The following is a 21,390-nucleotide window of genomic DNA, read 5'->3' as shown; positions in this document are numbered from 1 at the left end:
TGTGTGCGCGAGCGCGCTCCTGTTGTACGGGGGGCCCTTTATTCTTTTTGCTTTATTTTTATAGCCAAAGTTACTTTCGCCCATCGGGAAATTGTCCACTGGAAGCTGCCCGTTCGAAGGAGCTTTTTTTCACTCCTCATTGCTGAAGATTCCGACGTTTTGTTTATTTACATTATCTTCTATTCCTTCTTTGCGCCAGGATTTCCGATTGCGAACCGTCGTTGCGTTGCGGTGGTAATGGAGGTTTCCTTTTAACTTCCATCGAGGTAGGCCGAAATAGTTGGTGGCGTTCACGTTTCGTGGCGATCGCGATCGTGATGGATAATTACAACGATTATCGCCCGGGAGGGCACATTAGTGGGTGAATTTATGTGCATCTTACGATTACCTTTATTTGTTTTAATACGCCAGATAAGCGGGCGGAACACAGGGGGTCGCGTTTAATGGATTGATTTCTAAACCTTACCGAAGGAATGTTACTGGACAATTAGGTTTAATGAGTGGATATCAAAATTGAAAGAAACAAATAATTTACAGATTATTGAAAGAAAAAAAGGTGGGTATGTTAAGAGGGGGAGTTTTGTATAATTTGGCTTTCTTCCCATATGTTGATTTACTTAAAGCCACACAAAACGACCAATTAAGCGACCCCAAATGCACATCAATCCGTGAAGGTCTCTTCCAGAAACGCCGCATGGTAGCCGGAAAAGGAAAGGATAAAATTATTCCCTTAAATCTCCCGATCGCCGATCGCACATCGATCGATCGTGTCCGTGATCGGAAGGAAGGCGGGCGTTGAAACGTGACATGCCGTCGTCCCCCTTCCCCCTGGGCTGATGAATAATTTGCATTTAGTTTTAGCAAAGTTTGTGCAGGACGAAACGATCCGAATTTGTTATGCGTCGTGATCCGTGTGGTGGGGTTCCGGTTTGTCGTTTTCTTGCATCGTTATGCCTGTTTGCTGGGATGCAATCAATAAGAGGCTGCTGGGGTCAGGGGAGAGGTGAGAGGGGAATCGACCACGGTGGATCGTAATGCAGAAGCCACGGTGTGCGTAAATTATCGGCAACGATGTTTTAATTCGCGATAATTGGCCCACCCAGTGGTGGCCGCGGGAAGAAAGAAAAATGCATGCCCTTTTTCTCCCTGGTTTTGTAATTTTCAGAATTAAATAGCAAGTATTTTTCATTTCAATGCAAGTGGCTTAATTTTCTTATCATAACGTTTTAAACCCGCTGTTGATTGGATTCAAATTACATAAATCGTGCGAGATGAACGAAGACCGAACGAAACGTTAAAAACGACGTTTTTCTTCGACGGTTCCAAAGCTCAAAAACCCCAAAATTGGTTCGTTTGATAACAGGGTCGCAGGATTGCTAGGAGGATACCCAAAATATCTCGAGCGAGCGAGAAAGCTGGATCTGTGGATCGTTATCAAATCCTTATCCGAAGGGGGGAAACAAACGTGCACCAGAACGGGTAAGGCAAATTCGGTTCGTGATGGCTGGCTTATGGCAATCACCGTTCGCTAGAGGTGGACAAAAAATGTGTCAAGGCGTCTCTGCTAGACACACTCTTATCACCTTGCTCATGTGTGGCGCTGTGATTGGTCAAATCCGCATTCCACTGGGCCGCTGGTATCGTGCTACCTCCTGATCAGTTCTGCGACCCTGGTACCCGGAGCAGAAAAATCGACGATTTTGCACCAGAAACGCGGCACGATTTAGGAGCATTTTCGCTGCGCACACTACCTGCGGCATCCTGCCTGCTGGCCTAGTGTTGGGATCGAAAAATCACTGCAAATCGCATCGCAGTCGTATCGTAATGGTGTGCTGCTGTTTGCAGACCTTGCCGAGCAACCTCCTTGGGGCTCTTGGACTCTGTTATGAAATGTTGAAAAATTAAACTTCGGCACCCCGGTAGGTTTTGAATTTTGACGGATTAAAAAAACTTTTCTTTCTGTGTCAGTTCTTACAATCAATTTTAAATACACCGTGTTATAGGGTTTAAAAATAAATTTTATTACTTTTACCATGATATACTCGTTTCATACATTCGATACATTTAACAAAATTCGTTTTTAACAATGATGTTCTTTCTGGTTTTCGATGTTTAATATGTATTGCCTAAACGTTTGATTAATACAGTTTTTTGCACATCGCGTTGCACTGAACATTTTTATTACCAAAAATGTGAATCACTGTTGGGGATAATTATCATAATAAAATCAAATAATGTTTTCTGGATTGTTTAAAATACACTGGAGGAAACAAAAATAGCACCACCCTGTTTTTTGCCAATATTTGTTATATTTCGTTAAAGTTGGAGCTTTTTCGAGTTTGGTACGTTATTACAATCAGTTTTACAACTTTCCATTGGATTACGATCGTATTCATATGGGCTAATAACGTTAAAACCAAATAAGTCAAGAAAACAGGGAGGAAATAAAAATAGCACCACTTTGGTTTTTTGTTCAGCAATTGAAGATATTTAAAAACTAATAATTTTAAATGGGTTTTTAAGATATTAGTAGTTAGTATGGAACCTAAACTATAGACATTTAATTTTACTAGTCGCGTGTTATTTGATTTTCCAAGTCATTCAGAAAAAATAGGTCAGGAACAGCATATCTTCGTTAAAACCGAGCTAAACATCAAAACTGACCATGGTAGTAGAGGGCTGTTCCCTGAAAATTGGTCTAAAAACCTTCCGATTACATATACAGTCGACTCTCGATAATTCGAAGTTGGAGGGACCCAGAAAAAAGTTCGATTTATCGAGAGTTCGAATTATCAAGAGTGGTAGGAAATAAGCAGCAACGGTTGCTGAGTTATGAACTGGAAATAAGTATGCGTGTATTGATTTACGCTATGCCTTTACCCACCTTTTCTTTCGTTGTGCACCTTCCTACAAAGCAGATATCATCTTATATCTTCCTTTCCTTTCCTTAATATAGGCAATGCCTGGTTGTCAAATTGTTCGCGCGTACAAGTTCGCAACGTCTCCGGCTTGCTTTACAGGGCACTCGCAATGTGACGCGTTCTATTACGTTTCACCTTGCTCAGAACTTCGAATTATTGCGAGTTGAGTGGGCACAGCTTCGAATTATCGCGTGAAGAGAGCAACCTAGCTTCGAATTTTACTTCACTTTATCGAGTGTACCAAATCGTATTGTTTTTATTCGAATTAGTGAGAGTTTTCCAAGGGACTACTGATATACTTCGAATTATCGAGAGTTTCGAATTATCGAACGTTTGAATTATCGAGAGTCGACTGTATATTAGTAGGGTTGATGAAACATTCCGGTAACGACGACCACAAGGACCAACTCGGGAGTAAAACCCAGCATTCGGAGATGGATAGGTGAATAATTTATAAATAAGGAGGAAACCAGGTACGAATAATGATTCTAAATCATGCAGAATTCAACTTAAGATGCCAATAAGACATTTGGAGCAAATTACGTTGAGCGGGGAAAACTACAAGTAGCCACAAAGATTCCGCAAGCTCAACATGACAGAGCGTAATGCATAGAAACGGTTGATTTTTGCTGTTAGGTATATTTATTGCTGCGATGAAAAAAAGTTTTTTTCAGGTGAAATAAAGTTCATTCTTTGTCTTCTACATGTTTGGCAATACTTTCAGCTAGATTTTCAACAAGAACATGGTGTTAAAATGAGCCGCAACGTTAGTGGTGTTAAACCATCGATATGGGGAGCTCTTTCACTGCAACGAAAGCTTACCTTGCCATGGATCTGAGTGAGAATGAAGTTGTATGTACTAGAAACAAGATTAATTGAACAAAATTAATTTTGGCTGGGCTTAGACTTCGTTTCCTATAAAAATATACCGGATTTCACGCGTTGATATTGACTACAGGTTGGATTCCTGACATAAGAATGGAGCTATCAAGGTGGCCAGCAGGCGCTCCGTATCCTAATCTCATAAAAAACCTTTGGCCTATTCATGGTCATCGTGGTTGTCTTCAAATGTCAAACAATGAAGCAACAATTATGTGCTAATTCGTATTCGTGAATGCTGGGAGCGCCATGAGCAGAACTCCCTAAAAAAAATTATTTTGTACCTCCAAATCACCACGTATTGAAGAAATTAGATACAAATACTCTTGTATTTACTAATAAAATCAATAAATAATATTTTAATTGAGGTTTTGTAAGAATAGCTTCAATTGCTGAACATAAATCCAAAGTGGTGCTATTTTTATTTCCTCCCTGTTTTCTTGACTTATTTGGTTTTAACGTTATTAGCCCACATGAATACGATCGTAATCCACTGGAAAGTTGTAAAACTGATTGTAATAACGTACCAAACTCGAAAAAGCTCCAACTTTAACGAAATATAACAAATATTGGCAAAAAACAGGGTGGTGCTATTTTTGTTTCCTCCAGTGTATATTTAATGTCTTTTTCCACGAATCTTGAGATCCAGGGTTTTCAACAGACACATTTAAGAAACTAAGTTGCTTAAAACTATTTTATGCTTGATTTAAATGTTTAATGTTTGTTTTCAAGATATTCTTTGTACTTTTCATTGATAAATGCATGAAGTATTGAATGAATTACAAATATATATGAATACAATTAGGTGTGTTCCAATTTTTTTTACAGTCTTAACATATTAGGTTCAAATATATGTACTGTAGTAGTTCATTTGAGTCTCCATTTTTTTAAAGGATGTAGTTGAGAGCATCCGCATGCTGTTAAAAATAACTTTCACTTCGACTTTTTGTTCCTCGCAATGGACATTTTTCAAAGAATAATTTTAGGAAAAACCAGGTTTTCCCATTGTTGATTTTTAATGTTTCCCATCATGCTTACTTATATTTCTATTTTATTTCCTAAGTTTATCATTAAATTATGCTTCTAATAATAGTAAATGTCTTCATCTCTTTCTTATCAGCAACAAGTTTCGAACACATTTATTATGTCTTTGATTTCCTTCCGCACGCCTCGCATGGCGATGACTGATTGAGTCATATTTCGTTTTTTTTTTCACACCAGATCTCAATTTTTTTCCGATTACATGCATCGATCTTTCTTCCGGCATTTTCGAAATGTGAACATCCTGACAAAGCTTCCCCGTGCGTCTTCTCCATCTCTCGTTCATCCGCTCGGAAAAGTTCGATCGATCCCAGGGGAAAAACTTAAAATAATCAGCCACGTGGAAATGGATCAAGCCGAACTCGATGAAACATCCAACGGTGATAAGGATGGTGATGTTCTATTTGGGACGTTTTGCGAAGGGGGAAAGTATCTGGGGAAATAAAAAGAAAAAAAGGAAGAAAAAAGAGAGAGAAAAGTTTATCCGAAAAGGTGTAAATATACAGTTCATTTTGGTAGCGGTTGGTTAGTTTATCATTTAAAACGTAATCTAAACCGAATTTTAATCTGCTCAGTGGGAAAATAAAATTTTTTACTCCTCCTCAACTCCAACCAAGTGTGTAAAATTCCGTGTAACAAAAAGCACACATTACAAATTGCGACACGCTTTTTTACACCTCGTTTTAGCGTCGCATGATTGCCATTTTCGCTACCGGATTTTCTTTTCGGTCGGCCGGGCTAATAATGGACCCGTTTAACAAATTAATTATCTCCGAGAACAGAGGGACCCACACACGGCCGTAGGATGAGCTCATTCATGTATATTTTTTTTTGTATTTTCCTCCTCCAACAAATAACCACCGGACACGAGGCCAAGGGATACCCGGTGGACATTTGTCCCTAATTGCGGAACGTTGGTTCCGAGGACGCGTTTCAACTCGGAACCACTGAAGGACAAAAAAAGTCGTGTGTTGTAAAATGCCACGCACATTATAACGGGAAACGGCGGTCTTATGGAACATCCTGCCAGTGGATTGGGTGGAATTTATTGTGCGATAATTTTTCCGCCAGAAACAATGCGAAGTGTGTCGCAAAAGGTAAAGTGAAGCGAAATGCACAGAGAAAGCCCAGAGGAAGCCGGATTGAGTTGACTCCTGCCGGCGAAAGATAATAAAGTCATAAAAATGCCTACTGTTCTATTGTTTGCTAATATGTGTGTGTGTGTGTGTGTGTGTGTGTATATGTGTGCGTACGTTGCCTGACATTGTTCATTGCTTACTTCGATCCGGAAGTGCGGACACAGGAAACTTCAGCAACGCCTCCTTAAATGGCTGGCGAGCGAAAGAATGTCCTTTATACTCGCGGACCTAACCTAACCTACCTAACCTGAGGCCGGCCAGCGTGAAGGTCCATTGTGTTGTGTCTGATGGTTTTGGTGTGGATTTTTACCGTTTGCTTGCCCGTTTGTATCTTTATGAGTTCGTGCAACCCGGTGTTGGTCGTCCTGTTGCATTCGCTGCAGGGCGTGAAAAGTGCAAGTCAAGCTCCAGCTGCACGCCTCGCCAGCGAAAAACGGTCCCGTCCCGTCCGTTCGTAGGGGTCCTTTCGATAGCGAACAGTGTATTTATGTGTGTGTGTGTGTGTACATAGCGGGGGTGCTTTGTGGCAAATCGTCGACCCGTTCGGAAACCGGCCTTCCGTAACGAGCTGTTAATTGAATCAAATCACGTCCATTACCCGCCCGTTAGTGGACAATGTTGCTTTCTATTGCGGCGTGTCCTTTTCGACGAGCCCGATTTGTTTTTTTTTCCTTCTTCAGAAGAGGGTTTGTTCTGCTCCCGTTGCCGTTTGCGGTCAGTTTTCGGTCAGGCAGCTGGGCTGCGTGCGGTGTTGTGTAGGCGAAGGGACACAGCGTGACGATTGCTGTTCCACTTCTCCGGAGGGGGTTTGTTAGTTTTTGGCGCCATTTGTGGTCGATTAATTTGTGCGTTTGTTGGGTGCCTCGCGAACATCAAGGGCTATTCATTTTTGCTCTTGTTTTAGCTAATTTGTCTGTTGAAGCTACTTACTGTTTAATTTGCGACAACTTATCGAATTGTAAGTTCGTAAAAATAACTATCAATTACAATTTTTACAAAATGTCGTACATGAGTGTCACATCACAGCATAATTAATAGCGTAGCGATTAAAAAAAAAAATAGAAAAGTGTAATGGACATCTTCTAAATGCTTATAATTAAAATTGATATTTGTGTTCTTTTTCTAACTGGTGTGAGTTTTTAAATAATGTGCTGGGAAATTTAATTAAAACCCGATAGAATTTACTCTTCACTTATTGAGAGGTTGATATTTATTATACTAGTTATTTCTAGTTGATTGATAATTTTCTTCATGTGTTTTTTTCGTTTGCCTTATTTCTAAGGATTTCGATAGCGTTTTCTTTTATAAAGGCACAGCTTTGAAATATCTGAGCCGTAATCATTTAAAGTTTTGTATATGGTTGACGCCCAAGGTACAAAAAGAAATTAAGTATTGATGAAGAAATAAGATAAAGTAAAACAACAGCCGAGCCAAGAATTTGTACACTTGGAAAAAGGCTCTCAAAATAGAGTGCGAAAAGCGCAACCACAATTTACAACCATCCGGATTTAAAAATATGGTTTGTAAGCATAGTTTTTGAAAATAATTTTAGAAATTAAATTAAGTCACAGAGAATGTAAAAATATAAATACGATGTCTACGAAAAAAAAGTCTACCGAGTAAAAGGAAAAAAAATCTTGTAAAATTTACCGGTAAAATTAATTCAGATAAAAATGGAAATAGTAAAAATCTCTTCACATCCATCTGAAGACCTTTTTCATAAAATCATCTCCACATTACACCACAGTTGCTTCCCTTATGATGGACGACAAACGGAAACAGTCAATAAAAAACACCTTTAACCCACGGAAAGTCAAGTAAAAATGGTAATAAATAACAGCCGCATGTCGAAGGGACTCAAAACCGACATGGCCAACATTCCACAGTAGGAAAAGGGTGGCCAAACTCGTTCGCTGCTATTTATAAATTGCATTTTAAGTGCACTGGCTGGGAGAGGGTGCAGAAGCAGTCGACAAATCCCCGAACCGCAGCGAGGAAATAAATAATATTGAATTACTTCTGCGTGTCGGCAGTTGGTTGGGGTCCTTATTACCGCCAAAGGGTACAAAACCGAACCTTCCGTACCGTTTTTGCTCGCGATGACAGGTTATGAAATAAAATCCCTTTTTTCACGATCCACCTCCCCCATTTTCAGCAGGCCGAAGGCCTAGTGTTATGAATTGTTACCAAATTACTGGTTTCCGCTCTGGCTCGATGGATCCGTCTTGCTCGATTGGTAAGGGGTCCATCAATTGCGCCCCGAATTGCGCCGGTTTTGTCGACTTTGCTGCTAGTAAAGCAATAAAATTACTTAATTGAAAACCGAAAGGTTTTTTACAGGAGATTTGAAAGAAAAGAAGAATGCAACTGGAAGGGTTTTGGGAAGCGATTTATGGGACACAAATTTATCCTCCAGTTGTCACTAGTTTGTCACCGTACGAGGTGCTGGAAAATAGCAAGGTGTTGACTTTTGGAGGGAAAAAGGGTCCGCCTGGCAATTGAAAAGTGTTAATTGATTTTTATGGTTTGTTTCGAATAAAGCTTGTTAGGTTTTTTAAAACCAAAAATAGGGTTTTTGGAACATGATGTTATTTTGTTTGTAGTCTTCACATTTAGTGGAGGCTCGGTAGATGTTTTTGTTCCCCTACTACTTTAGATTGTGATCACTTCAAGTTTGTTCTTCCTTTTAAGTTAAATTTGTATGGATAATTTCAATCAAATATTTAACGTTGTGAACCCATTCGTTTGGGCTGTGAGTGTGTATGCTGTGTTTTGATCGTTATTTTATGAGCGTACATGTGTCAAATCCCGTGGGCAAATGTTTCCACCTAATGGCAAAGGAGCGACCCTCCTTCGGCACTGAATGGTCCCTCCGTTCTCCAACAGATCGCAATAAAGGCTTGGTTGGTTTGACTTTGTCGCTCGACGTTTTGGTCGGGTTTGACGATGGAGGCGAACTTTAAACTGTTTTCTTGGAGTTTTCACCCGTTTGGCGGGAAAATCGATACGGCACGCCGGAAGACGGTCCGATCCGGCAAGCGTCCACAAACGTGTCGCGTTTCCTGACAACGTTTGTTTCTGGAGGAGCATGTTCGAGATTCAAAGCACAAGCACACACACAAGGGATAACACATACAGAATTTGGAATCGAACCAACCTGGGAAACAAGGGTGGGAGAAAAGGGTTTTCCCGGGGTAGTCTGCCGGTGTTGCTACAAGCAATATTGATGAACACATGACAGGTTATTGACAGTGAAGGATTGGTTTTTGATGCGCAACAGGATCACTTCGGGCATAAAGTATCCCTTGGCCGGGCGTTCATTTAACCGCTGCTTGTCGGGGTGTGGTTGTCGTCAAATTCTGCTTTCAAAGACGCTAGAAACCGATGGTCTAGCGGATACCGAGCGATCAGTTCTCGGAACCAATCCACTTTCGGGGAAAACTTATGGAATTAGACGATGCATGTAAGCTTTCAGGAAATTGGTAAAGTTTGGCTTTGAAGTGGAAGTATGCTTATATGAACTTGTGACAAAATTTTGGTTTCGTTGTGGATAAAGTATTGTTGAATGAACTCATGATCGTGGAAAATGTGGTCTACAATATTGAATAGTATTTGTGTATAATGCAGCTGGAACGAAGAATTGAAGAACCTTGTTGCTGGTAATAATTTAAGCAGATCACGAACGTGAGAAAAGTCGATGAATACAAATCATATTTGTAGTTTCTTTTGCACTATTTAGTATCTATCAACCAATCGTTACTATTCCTTATCCATGATTTTTGGTAAATTGGTTGCGAGAAGCAAGTATTGAATTTAAAACATCCAACATGAGCACAATCTTTTCTTTTGACGTAACAAAAAGTTCCATAAATAGCATAACAAAAGCGGTTTTTATAACAAGAACTATACGACGGAACAAAAATATTGTTTTTAAGACATAAACAATATATTCAACATTGAAAATTGTAGCGATAATTTCAATGCTACGTTCTTCAGGTTTAACTTTATACCAAACTGTGATCGGTTGAATCGAAGCGAGGAATCGATCAAGTTATGATTAAGTGGATTTTTATTTTTGTGTGAAATGACTTCAAAAGGATTCAAGAACTTTTTGCTACGCCAAGAAAGTTTAATTTGTGGAGTTTGGTGCATTTGGATAACATTTTAAAGGTAGATAATAATCATTTTAAAGATTAAGATGCTCAACTGCCATCTCATTTATTAACCATCTTAAAGTTAAAGATAATTTCTTAAAGACAGCTAAGCCAGTACTGAGGCACTAAACATTGTTTTCTGTGGAAACAATGAATCCCGACCTGTTCCAATATTTTTCACCGGTGCTAAGCTAATGCATTCTTTAATGCTGGGTAGGAAAATCCATAACAATTCATCACTCGAAACACCGATGATCATCATCATCATCATCCCACCAAACCGCATGACGCATATGGAGTTCTATTTTCAGCCAAAAGCAAGAAAATCGATTACAACCTGCAAAACGCAACTTTTTTCCCTCTGCCCGAACACTATTTACGACCACGTAGAAAATACGGCGTGTGTGTTTTTTTTCCTACGCAGCGAATTGGAAAAACCAAATCCCCCGCAGAACTTTTCCATTTTCCGAAAAACGCGTCCACGAGGTCACCAGCCGGAGTGAATTTAGTCTGTGCGTAGGTTTTCGTTCTCTTCCTGCGATCAAGAATCCAAGCCGAGTGTTATCGTAATTTAGGTGCACGATCACGAAACGCTTTGCTGCAGCGGAACGGTAAATAAATAAACAGATTAGAGGCAGCCTGTTTGACAAACCATCTTTTTAGCGTGTGCGTTAGGACTTCCGATTAGGAGGTATTTTCGGTCGGGGGTGGTGCGATGGTTTGTTCTATCCTTGGCGCCCCCTCCTCTTTTACGACCCCAAGGTGGGTGAAGTTTTTTTCCACTTTTCAAAGCAAACGTTTTTATATAATTTTTTATACAGTCTGTTCGTCTTCGTTTCCCGAGTGATCTTGGCGCGCTAAAACCGTCTGACTCAATGCACCACTCCTCATTAAGGCGTTTTACATCTGTTTTACCGCTCTCCGATCGTACGAGGGTGGATGGATGAAGAAAAAACGGCAATAGGCAAATATGCCTACCGTTCGAACTGTTAGACGGGGGGAGAAAAAACTATCTCAAACAAATCGGTGGGGTGTTTGAGTGCATTAAAAAAATCAAAACCACCACCACTACCCGTGCCCTCAAACCACCGAACGTCTAGAAGGATCCCTCACACGCCAGCCAAGGCGCGGTGATTTATGATCGACGGAGATGTTTTCGGTGGATGATGATCCGGGATTATGATGGAGGTTTAAGTACACGCTGTGCCGCCGTCGTGTTGGTGTCTTCCCCCGACGATTGTTTATGCCGCCGGGGTAGGGTACTCGTTAGTTGGCAGTTTGTTTTTAGAACGGATTTGGATGCATTTTTAAATGGCCGGGAGTCGTCCAGCGTGAGGTAAAACAGCATGTGAATGGAACCACACAATCCGCCATGACATCTTGTTTTACCTTCCTCTTTTGTTCAATAAACTATTTTATGAATGTGTATTTTCTCGTACTATTTTGTACTCTCTAATTCATGAAAGGTGGGTAGAAAATAAAACCCATCCATTCATGCAAAGTCCTCGGTATCATAACAGTTAAAGAGCCACGGATTAAACTTAAAAAATAACAAACACATGTGTCACTCAAAAAAACCGCTTCCTTCAGCCAAGTTCCTCGGAAACACCGAACAGTGCTGCTTTAATTAATTCATTTCAACGCCAGCCAGCCCATTTGCAGCTGCTTCCTGACGGCGGAGACCGTCTCCAAAGGCCCAACATCGGCGCGCGGACCTTGCTAGACGAAAAGACCGGGCCAGACGACGAGATCCGGTCGACAGCAGGACCGGCAGTACAATGAACTGCACACGACGGCTCCACCGGTAGGCGGCAACCCATCTTTTCACTATCAATTATTCAGCCGCCCATCAACTCCCAGGACGAGCGAATTTTTCACGATGGTTTGGGTCGCGGTTTTAGAAATCCACAGTGCACCAGCTCTTGAAGGTGTCTCATGAATGTCCTTTGCTTTGCGCGGAAAGACCGGCAAAAGGCTGATGAGGAGGACTATGATGGAAATTTTAATTCCAAATCATAATTAGGTAAAAGCTTTTAGTCATCGCCCGTAGCCCGGATTCTGGTCGGGTAAAAGGATCGTGGTCCCCAATCGGTCATCGTCGCAAACCGTCGTTGATTTTAGAAACTCTTTGCAGGTTGCAAGCAATTATTGATCGAGTTCGAGCCGGTTTTTTGTGCAAGTACCCAATTTGATACTTCATATGCTTTTTAAAATAATAGTTCGAGCTTGAAGTGAAACAAAAAATATGTTTTCAAAATTGTTTGAAAAAATAATGTTAAAAAATACCTATGCATAACACACATTCAGGTTTATTGTGTATTTTGTTATTTTACAGGCAGTTTAAAAGCTGCTAACTTTTCACTTTTCAACCTTTATATGATCGTATTTGTGAAATATACAGGGTGTGTGACGAAGTTTGAATTGTATCTCATGTTTAAGAAGAAATATTCAGATAAATCCGAAAGCGAGGGAAAGGTTGTAAAGTATCAGAAAAAAATACCAGCGTTTAGAAAACGTTACAATGTTTTCCTAGGCGAGTATTTAGTCGGTTATCGTACGTTCATCTCGGGCCGGATTTTGAAACTGGATGGATGTTGATCCATGTGTAAAAGTGTTTTTTTGACTGATTGCGCTCCATTTCCGACATCGTCAAGATCTATGCATCCTGTTGATTTTTTCGATTACCTAATATCTTACTATTGCTGTCAGATTTATCTCAAAATTGGTGGGCAAACATAAAAAATAGTGTTAGCGAATTTTCTACGACAATTTGTCACGCACCTCGCACCAGCAAACGGGTTTCGGAAACCTTTAAACTTTTTGTGAAGGTGTGTATCATAATGATTTGATTTGTATATGAGGAGCCAGGATTGGTGTGTCATTTTGTATATGCACTTTACCAAGCATGTACGCAATTGGTTGCATCTTTGACGGCGTTGGTTCGATTCCCCACCAAAACCCTCATTACGAAAACTGAATTGTTAACGAATAAAATCTATTAATGCTGAAGATAGTATTTATCAAGGGTGTGACATAAGAGAAGCTGAAGACAGTTTTTCAACTATTGTTTTATGGCTTTACATCTGACGAACTCTTAAACCTGAAGTACAGTATTTAATCTGATTATTATATATTTCTTTTTAGTAGACCGACCCTTTTATCTTGAAGTGTGTTTTTTTCCATGTGACTAATCGAACTCACACGCACACTCATAACAGGTATTACTCCCAGCCTCGACCGACGTTCGAACACCTGAATGCTCCCCGCCCGCAGGACGAATGGTTGGATGAAGAACGCAAAATATGAGCGATCTCAAGCGTTTTTATGTCACCTCCTTACGCTGCCCATTCTCCGGTTACCGTCCTTGCCTTCCATCCCGACCCTCGCTCGATATGAAGATGTCAACGGTAAGTTCTTCATAAGACCCCAGCAGCTTGCGATCCGGAGAGCGTCTTAAAATGATTGACCGTGTGGAGCTGGTGATGGAGAGGACAGCAAGTTGTCAGCCGTTTGTCTTTCCCATTAGTGGCCGGTGGATGGGAGTCGTCCCAGAAGGACACAATAGCAAAAAAAAGCAGGGCAAGAGAATCAAGTATGAAATGGTAGGAGTTGTAAGGTGTCTTGCTCCTCTCCCGATTTGTTCACCCGCACTTGAAATCATTTGTTTCGCATCTCCGCTCATCTCGGCGAGATCATCCATTAAAGTCACCTTTTCTTTTTCATGGTTTTTTTCTTCTGTTTTTAGCCGTTGTTTGTATCAACCTATGCGCATCACTCTGGCCCCGGTCTATCGAAGTGTCAAGTTTAGAGCCGCTCTCATGCCAACGCGGCACGTGGAGATCTTTGAATGTAAACTCCATAAAAGAATGCCAGAAGTAAACAGGTATTCCCCGTTGGTACGGGACCTTTGGGATCGGATTTTTCTCCTTCACAGACACAGGCCGATGATTAATTTATGTTGATTTTGCACCGTTTTCACGCCGTTCGGGAAGGGTGAGTGGGCATTTCTTTTTTCCCCTTTGCACCGGTGGACCAACACGAAAACGAGCCCGTGAGTTATGTGATGGACAAGGTGGGAATCCTACGGAAATCCCATCCATCGCTCGATGCTCGATCATCGAATGCCTTCAGGAGAGGAAATGTGAGGCACACAAAAAAAAAAAACATACACAACAGAACAAAACGAAACACAAAACCACCGAGGAAGAGAATCCGAGCCCACAAGCGCCTGGCGCACGAGATCATGCAAAGAAAAAAAAACCTAAACGGACGGAATGAATTGGTTATGCATTACTGCCAGGAGCGTCAGGATGATCCAACAAGAGGGTTATATCAAAAGGAGGCTACACCTTTATCACCTTTTCTTCTGCGTACGTTCACGCCACGCCGTGTATGTGTTGGGTGGAATTCTTAACATCCAGAAGAAATGCGGCTCGGGAAGGAAAACATTTCAAAGAGCATTTGTTTTCTTCGATCATTAATACGTCCCGCTGTTCGGAGAGGTGTGCGTCAACCTGATTAGAACGAGGTCCGGCAGTCCAGTAACATCCAAACTCCGCCGATGATTGGAGCCAGCGTGGCTAGAGGGTTGATTCCGCGTTCGGGCACACATTCATCTCCGGGAAGGGTTGTTGGTCGGCAAGAGAAACGGTGGGCGTTTTGTTGTTTAGGCTTTTGTTTTGATTCCTTCGGTTCCCGGAGCCGCGGGGGACGCGCCGTTGAGTGTTTGAAAAGAAATGACTGATTGGAGGGAATGGAATTCCTGCCCGGTGTGCCCAATCACACTTGGGCCGGTACGGTGGGTATGTTGATCAATATTGTTTTCGAGGATGCGTTGGAGGTGAGGTCGCTCGGGAAGGGTGCTGGAAAGTGAAGAGTTTCAAAGTAAATTAATAACGTTGTGTTCGGGTTGTAACGAAGGTGCTGTAGAACATGATGATTAATTTAAAATGAGAATGATAATTATTGATGCGATCTTCTAGTTTCATATTTAAATCATAAACACTTGTTGGAAGTAGTCAATTGAAGAAAGTATGCTGTTTTTTCAATGCTAGATTAATTGATTTTATGTTGGGTACAAATTTCTATCACATTCCTCGACAAGATGTCAACACAAGCGACGAAGATAACAAATTGGATTCAATTAACCTTGAAATTTTAAATCCATGCACATTCCAAACAAACAAATCTTTTACCTCCAACTTATGCCCGTTTTGCTTGTGGCCGGCAAAACTCCGAATTACGCATCCGATCGACCCCGGTGACCCACGGAAGCTGTTTATTACGGCATTACAACGGTGCCGCCGGGAGGGCTATCGCGTCCTTATCGCTGAAACCAATATGCAAAACTATTAAATCACGTTTATTGATGTCGGAGGAGGAACCGCGGAGCGAGGCGTGAGAAATGGGGAAAGAGTGGAAAGTGGACAAACCCTTGGCAAACTTGCCGATTGATAAACGGACGATAGGAGTCCGCTTTTCTGCCAAATGGTTCGCTTCGCAGAGGGGAAAGGATTAATAGTCGATTATGGCGATTAAAGGTTATTTGCGGCAGGAAATAAAAAGCAAAACACAAACCACCCCATTTGACTCACCCCCTCCCAATCATCCTCCATCGTCGGGATGGATCAAAAGCCACCCTGTGCGCGATGCCGCTGGGAAGAGATTGAACTTCGAGCCGAAGAGCCGTTGGGCGTAAGTTTCGAGATCAGGAGACAGTTCGAAGAGCAAGTACACGTTGGCTCGCGGACGCCATCAGCGTCGATGACAATTACTGTCATAGCCTACTGTGTGCCGACGGTTAAATTAAGGTTGCTTACGTTATAACCCACGAATGCTAAACCATTTGTGCAATATTGATACATGGTACAAAACAATTTGGCGAGAAGCATTTAGTTTGCATTAATCGTAACGAATCAAGAGGAGAAATAAATTATTGTTCCATAAGTATATCCATTAAAAAAATTTTCATATAAAATTACTCACGGAAAATGAGAAACTACGATTTATGAAAATTCAAAATGTGCACTCCTTTTGGGTGTAGTAATTGTAACTTCAATCCCTTCACAGTTTTGCCCGAGTCTGACACGGGAAAGTGGATGGAATTTGTACTGCGTTGAGTGTTTTGTCGTATGTTTTGTTTCTACTTTCGTTGCGCGTTTCGAGTGCAACTGCTTCGAAAAACATGTTCTTATGTGTTTGTAAATTTTTATTCTAATATTTTACACTAATTTTAAAAATTGAACCACATTTTTGCTAATTATCGAAAAATTAATGCTGATTACAATCACAAATGATACATGTGCAAACTGACCATCATTTAATGAAAAAAATCCCGATTTGTGCAGGAAACCATATTTTTTTCTTCAGTTCTGTTCTAGTAGATCAAAAACTATACAAAAAAATAAAAAAACAATATAGCAAGTTTTTGAGCCATTTTCTCAACTTTGATACAATGTTGATAACTTACACCATTTATAAAAAAAAACTCAGTACTGACAAAATCGAAAGTGAAAATAGTTATGAAAAGTGGTTTTCAACAATTCCAAAGAGTTTAACAATTTTAAACAAGACAAATTACAAAACAGTTTTAAGCAAGACAAATTGATTTGAATTGTGAAGTAAATTGAGACAGCAAATAAAATTGCCGAAAGCGTCAACAGTAAATAAAGATTGTCTCTACATTTTCGACAGTACGGAAAAATAAATAATATCACTAACCTTGCAACAAACGTGGGATTCAACATTTGTTTCCTCTTGACACAACACTTTTACACCTTCCACCCAAAGGGTTTAAACCACTGCCCCCGTAAGTGATGGCAACCTTTTTAAAACGGGGTAGCCATCTACCACAATTTGCACTTTCTGGTGCGCTACTGCAGGTCCCTCACTGATTGGCGTCGGTTCAGAGCGAATGTCAGCGGTTGATACTTGTTTTTTTGTGCGGAACCATATGAACGCCAAGGAGGCAGCTTATGGGCGACATAAAACTGTCAACTGTGCGTTAGGCGAACCACCGTGCCTAAAGGTGGCCCCATCTGCCTTTTGCATTTGCTGCGGTCTTGCGGTTGGGCTGCACTCCACCTTACGATCACCTGGCTGGCGATCACCTCGACGGCTTCGTCGCAGACTGGCAGGTGCGATAGAGTGGTCGTAAAAATATTAATTAATATGCAAAACAAAGTCAACGAAGGCTCTTGCTCGTTCCCCGTGGGGGTGAGCGCATTGGTTGCGAATGGTTCAAAACACGGCACGCTGAAGAAGTAGCCTCGAAGACGCTGTTCGTTTGAGTCATTTAGGAAGGATTACCTGTGCCCGTGTGTGGAGCGTTGCGGGTTTCATTCATCCTGCGGTTTCCCCATCGGAAGTCGGACGACTGCAGGAACTGAGGAACACGCACCCGATTAGACCAAATCGACGCCAAAGCCGACGGACGTCGTAAAGTATGGAAACTTATTCGAAAATCGATACCGCTCGGACGCAGGAAGAAACTGCTGGAAGTGGACGAAACAAAAGAAATGAAAGGTTTTATTTTCGAAGCAAACTATGGCCCGCGTGTTAGTGTCTTTCACCATCCTTATCGTTATTGAAGGAGTCCGAGAGATACATGAAGGCAGGATGGTTCTAATCCCCCATCATCAGACTGTGGAGGTACAAAAAGTCAATGCGGTCAACGTGTGTCTTGTGACATTTTTATGCGCTGTTTGTCGATCTTTTCGAGCGTGTTGCGAAGATGTTTCGGTAAAAAGCCACCGGAAAAGGCTCCTTTTCGACTTGTTTGACCTTTCAGTTGTAGTCGCCGTTAAGAAAAAGATTTTGAGTCGTTAAAGCCGTTTCTGATACGCTTTATTCAATTAAAATGAGATCCTTTCTCTTGAGATAATACTCGGCTAACCATTGGCTCGAAATGTATGCTACAAAACACATGAATTGAAATCTGAAAAATTAGGTTAACATGTTCTAGTTTGTACAACACTTTGCGTCCAGTATGAAAAATTGTATTCGTCATCCATGTTCACTGTTCGACTTCACATGGATGGCATTTTGAGTATTCATCTCACGTTTCGATGTGAGAAGAATGAAATTTCAATTTCCTGTCACACATCTTTATTCCTTCCGAGGGTCGGGTGCGTATGGAAGCCTCGAAAGTTATCACGTTCTCAGCTTCAAAAATCCTCACTCACTTCCATCGAATTCTTCACGATACAATATCAAACAATTTCCTTCTTTTCGGTGGCACGCGGCCTACGCCATCCTGGTGCTGTTTAGGGATAGACAACTTTAAACGCATCAAACAGCCTGATTGTTGTACCTTATTTGCGAGTGATGTTTAAAATCTTAAGAAAACTTTGCCCAACAAATGTTGAACGACTTTTCGAATTCGGCCCTTCCGACGTTTCCCTTCCCCGCTCTTGACCGTAGAGTTTTGGGTATTTCTTCGAAGCCCAGACGACAGTTTTGTCGAATCACTTTAGCTTTTGATATCGAACGCCGATTCGGAAGGGCACGGGTGGTGGCATTATTTATTCACCATTAAAAAGTGGTCACGCGCGGCTGGCGACCGGAGGATGACAAACAGCGGGACGCGCTGGCTGCGTAGAAACGCCGGTAGCGAGAATTTGCCTGCGTGAACTGTTGCATATTTACACCGAGCCAAAAACACCGATTTAATTACCGACGCTAAGATGTTCGCCCCACCGCGAAGGGTTACACCACCGGGATGCGGTGATTATTTGATCAGTCGCAAGCAACGCCACGGCGTGCCATGCTACCGGAAATGTTATGAAATAAACACCAACTCCAACTCCGACACAGGTTTTCGTCAACTGAGGTTGCAAAGATGTTAATGAATAGCCGTCTCAAGTATACTCGTCAACCATCGGGAGGATAAGTTTGGTAAAATATCTAGGACTGTTCAAAGAAGAGAACACTAAGGCATAGATACGTAGACCCATTAGCAAACGTTTCAGAAACCATTTATACTATTTTTCATAGCTACAGGCTGCTGTTCTTATGATGTTTTAAATGTTATCAAATGTAATGGATCACTTTCTATTTTCAAAAAAATCATTAGCCATGCATATTTTGAATTCAAACTAGTTGGTTTTACTTTAAAGAGCACTAGGTAAAGGAAAAGTGCTTGGATTTATATTATTGACTACAATTTACGTGCAGAAAAATACTAAAAACATTTGAAAAATTGAACTTTTATCATGAAATATATAAATACTTTTTTCAATACCTTGCCAAATATTGTTGGTCGAATAGTTTTGTACAAAAAACTTTACTTTGGATCTAATAAAATATTTAAAAACGTTTGTAAATTACTACACTACACAAATTGTTTACATAATGAAGAAAATGATTATTGGAACGACACTTCAATAATAGACATATCCTATTCTATTGCAATTTACCCGACTTATATAAATCCATAAATCATTTTGATCTTTGTTTAGTATGCTCAAAGCTGCACTTCCTAGCATAAAAAAGGTTGTAGAAAGTATTTTATTGGAAGACAATAACGAAAAAAAAACAACAGACTCTCATGAGAAGGACCGAACACAAAAAAAAGTTAACCCTCTTCTATACATTTTCAATTGAAAACATCCACTACTTCACACCGATTATACACTACCAAACAAGTGGAAACAAGCATCTATGTATGGTCATGTGAATCCCGCGAGATTTTCCTACAACCATCGACCTGATACTGGCAAGATTTGTTTATAAAATCTGTGGATGAAGATTTCTCAACTCCGCAGGCCCCGTTGCGTGCGTAGATGTGTTAATGTGTCCAGGAAGGTGACGTCAAAATAGAAGATGCAATAAAAGTCCACGGACTTGACCGCCTTGCGGTCAATGTGGAGCGGGGCGCGTGCAGGAAAAGACCGAAGCGTTGTTAATCGCGCAACTGATTTCGGTCCAGTTCGGTTGTGAATCGAAGGACCGGCCAGTGTCGTGCCAGTGCGCAAGAGGCAAGCCGGCGCAAGTGAGTGAGCTCATCGCGAGTTACAAACCGCGAGTTACTGATAACGGGAAGCGCCACCAATCGCATCATGTTGGCACGCGGAGGGTTCGTGATGTAAGTAAGAGTTCTGGTGCAGAAGTAAGGGTGATTAATGATGAATTCTGGGGCTTTCCAATAGAGTGACGTTGGTGATCCTTATCGCCGATGGATACTGGGTAGAAGGGCGAGCTGTTCCACACCATCGTCGCCGAGGTGAAGGTGTCACCCGGCTGCACAATGTGACGCTCAACAACGCCACCCTGGTTCCGGCGATGGCCGCCGGAGGTGAGCTGGTCCTGCATGGCTACCGGATCGAACGTTTCGGCAAGGACATGTTCGACCTACTGTCACGCACGGCCAGCCTCACACTGCGCAAGGGGTCGATCCCGAACGTGTTCTTCTACTCGCACACGCTCGACTCGTTCCAGATCGATTCCACCGGTCTGGAGACCTTCGATTTGGACCCATTCGAGTTGCCAAACCTGCGCATCCTGCAGATCACGCGAAACTCACTCGAGCTGATCACCCCAAGAATCTCGTACCTGACCGGACTGCGTTCACTCGATCTCTCCCAGAACCGTCTCACCCACGTCAAGCTGAGCCTCTTCGAACCGATGCGACAACTGCGCGATCTCGATCTGTCCGTCAATCGCATCGTCCGAATTGCAGCCACCGAAAACCCCGAACAACCACTAACCGTTCGCAATCTTTGGATAAGCTACAACCGGTTGGAGTTGTTCGACGAATTTCCCGAGGCTTTTCCGTCGCTCGAAACTATGCGTTTGCACGGCAACGACTGGAGTTGCCCGTGGGTGGATTGGGCACGAGGTGAGATCATGCGAAAAGGAATCACGGTGTTTGGAGCGGATTACGATTGCAGCGGGGACCGCCGGGGAGGACTATGCTGCTACGACGGACTCAGAACGACGACGGAGACCGGACAACCCGTGGACGCTCCGACGCTGATAATTGAGAACGAACCCAACGGCACCATCGGGGTTAAGTTTGGAGAAGTGGAAATATTTTACTGATAAAATCGGGAGAAAGGTTTTAAAATAAAACCTCTAACGCATATGGCTTAGTTGTTAGGATGATGTAAAAATAATTTTGTAACACTCGTCGCACGATGAAGAATGTTGTAAATATTGATATAATAAATTCAAATATAGAACCAATCAAGCAACGCTTTCATCATCGAAGTACACCGTATCAAGATGACTTTTGATAATTGTTATCAAAATACCAAC

General features: G+C 41.7%; 1 protein-coding gene across 1 annotated transcript; it reads left to right on the top strand.

Moving 5' to 3' along the window:
* The first annotated feature begins 20,105 nt into the window (after positions 1-20,105).
* Positions 20,106-21,178, top strand: LOC131260342 (immunoglobulin superfamily member 10-like). Its single transcript, XM_058262041.1, has 2 exons — positions 20,106-20,218; positions 20,283-21,178. The coding sequence occupies exons 1-2, from the start codon at positions 20,193-20,195 to the stop codon at positions 21,172-21,174; spliced, it is 918 nt and encodes a 305-aa protein (XP_058118024.1). The 5' UTR covers positions 20,106-20,192; the 3' UTR covers positions 21,175-21,178.
* Positions 21,179-21,390: the final 212 nt, after the last annotated feature.

This window comes from Anopheles coustani, chromosome 3 (assembly GCF_943734705.1).
Source record: "Anopheles coustani chromosome 3, idAnoCousDA_361_x.2, whole genome shotgun sequence".
NCBI lineage: Eukaryota > Metazoa > Arthropoda > Insecta > Diptera > Culicidae > Anopheles > Anopheles coustani.
This window is presented reverse-complemented; position numbering and strand designations above follow the sequence as displayed.

What these genes read in the sequence shown, in the direction of transcription:
- LOC131260342 (XM_058262041.1), top strand. Translation starts at nt 20,193, where the DNA reads ATGTTGGCACGCGGAGGGTTCGTGAT. An exon ending in GCACGCGGAGGGTTCGTGAT is followed by an intron (nt 20,219 to 20,282) that starts GTAAGTAAGAGT and finishes GCTTTCCAATAG; the next exon opens with AGTGACGTTGGTGATCCTTA.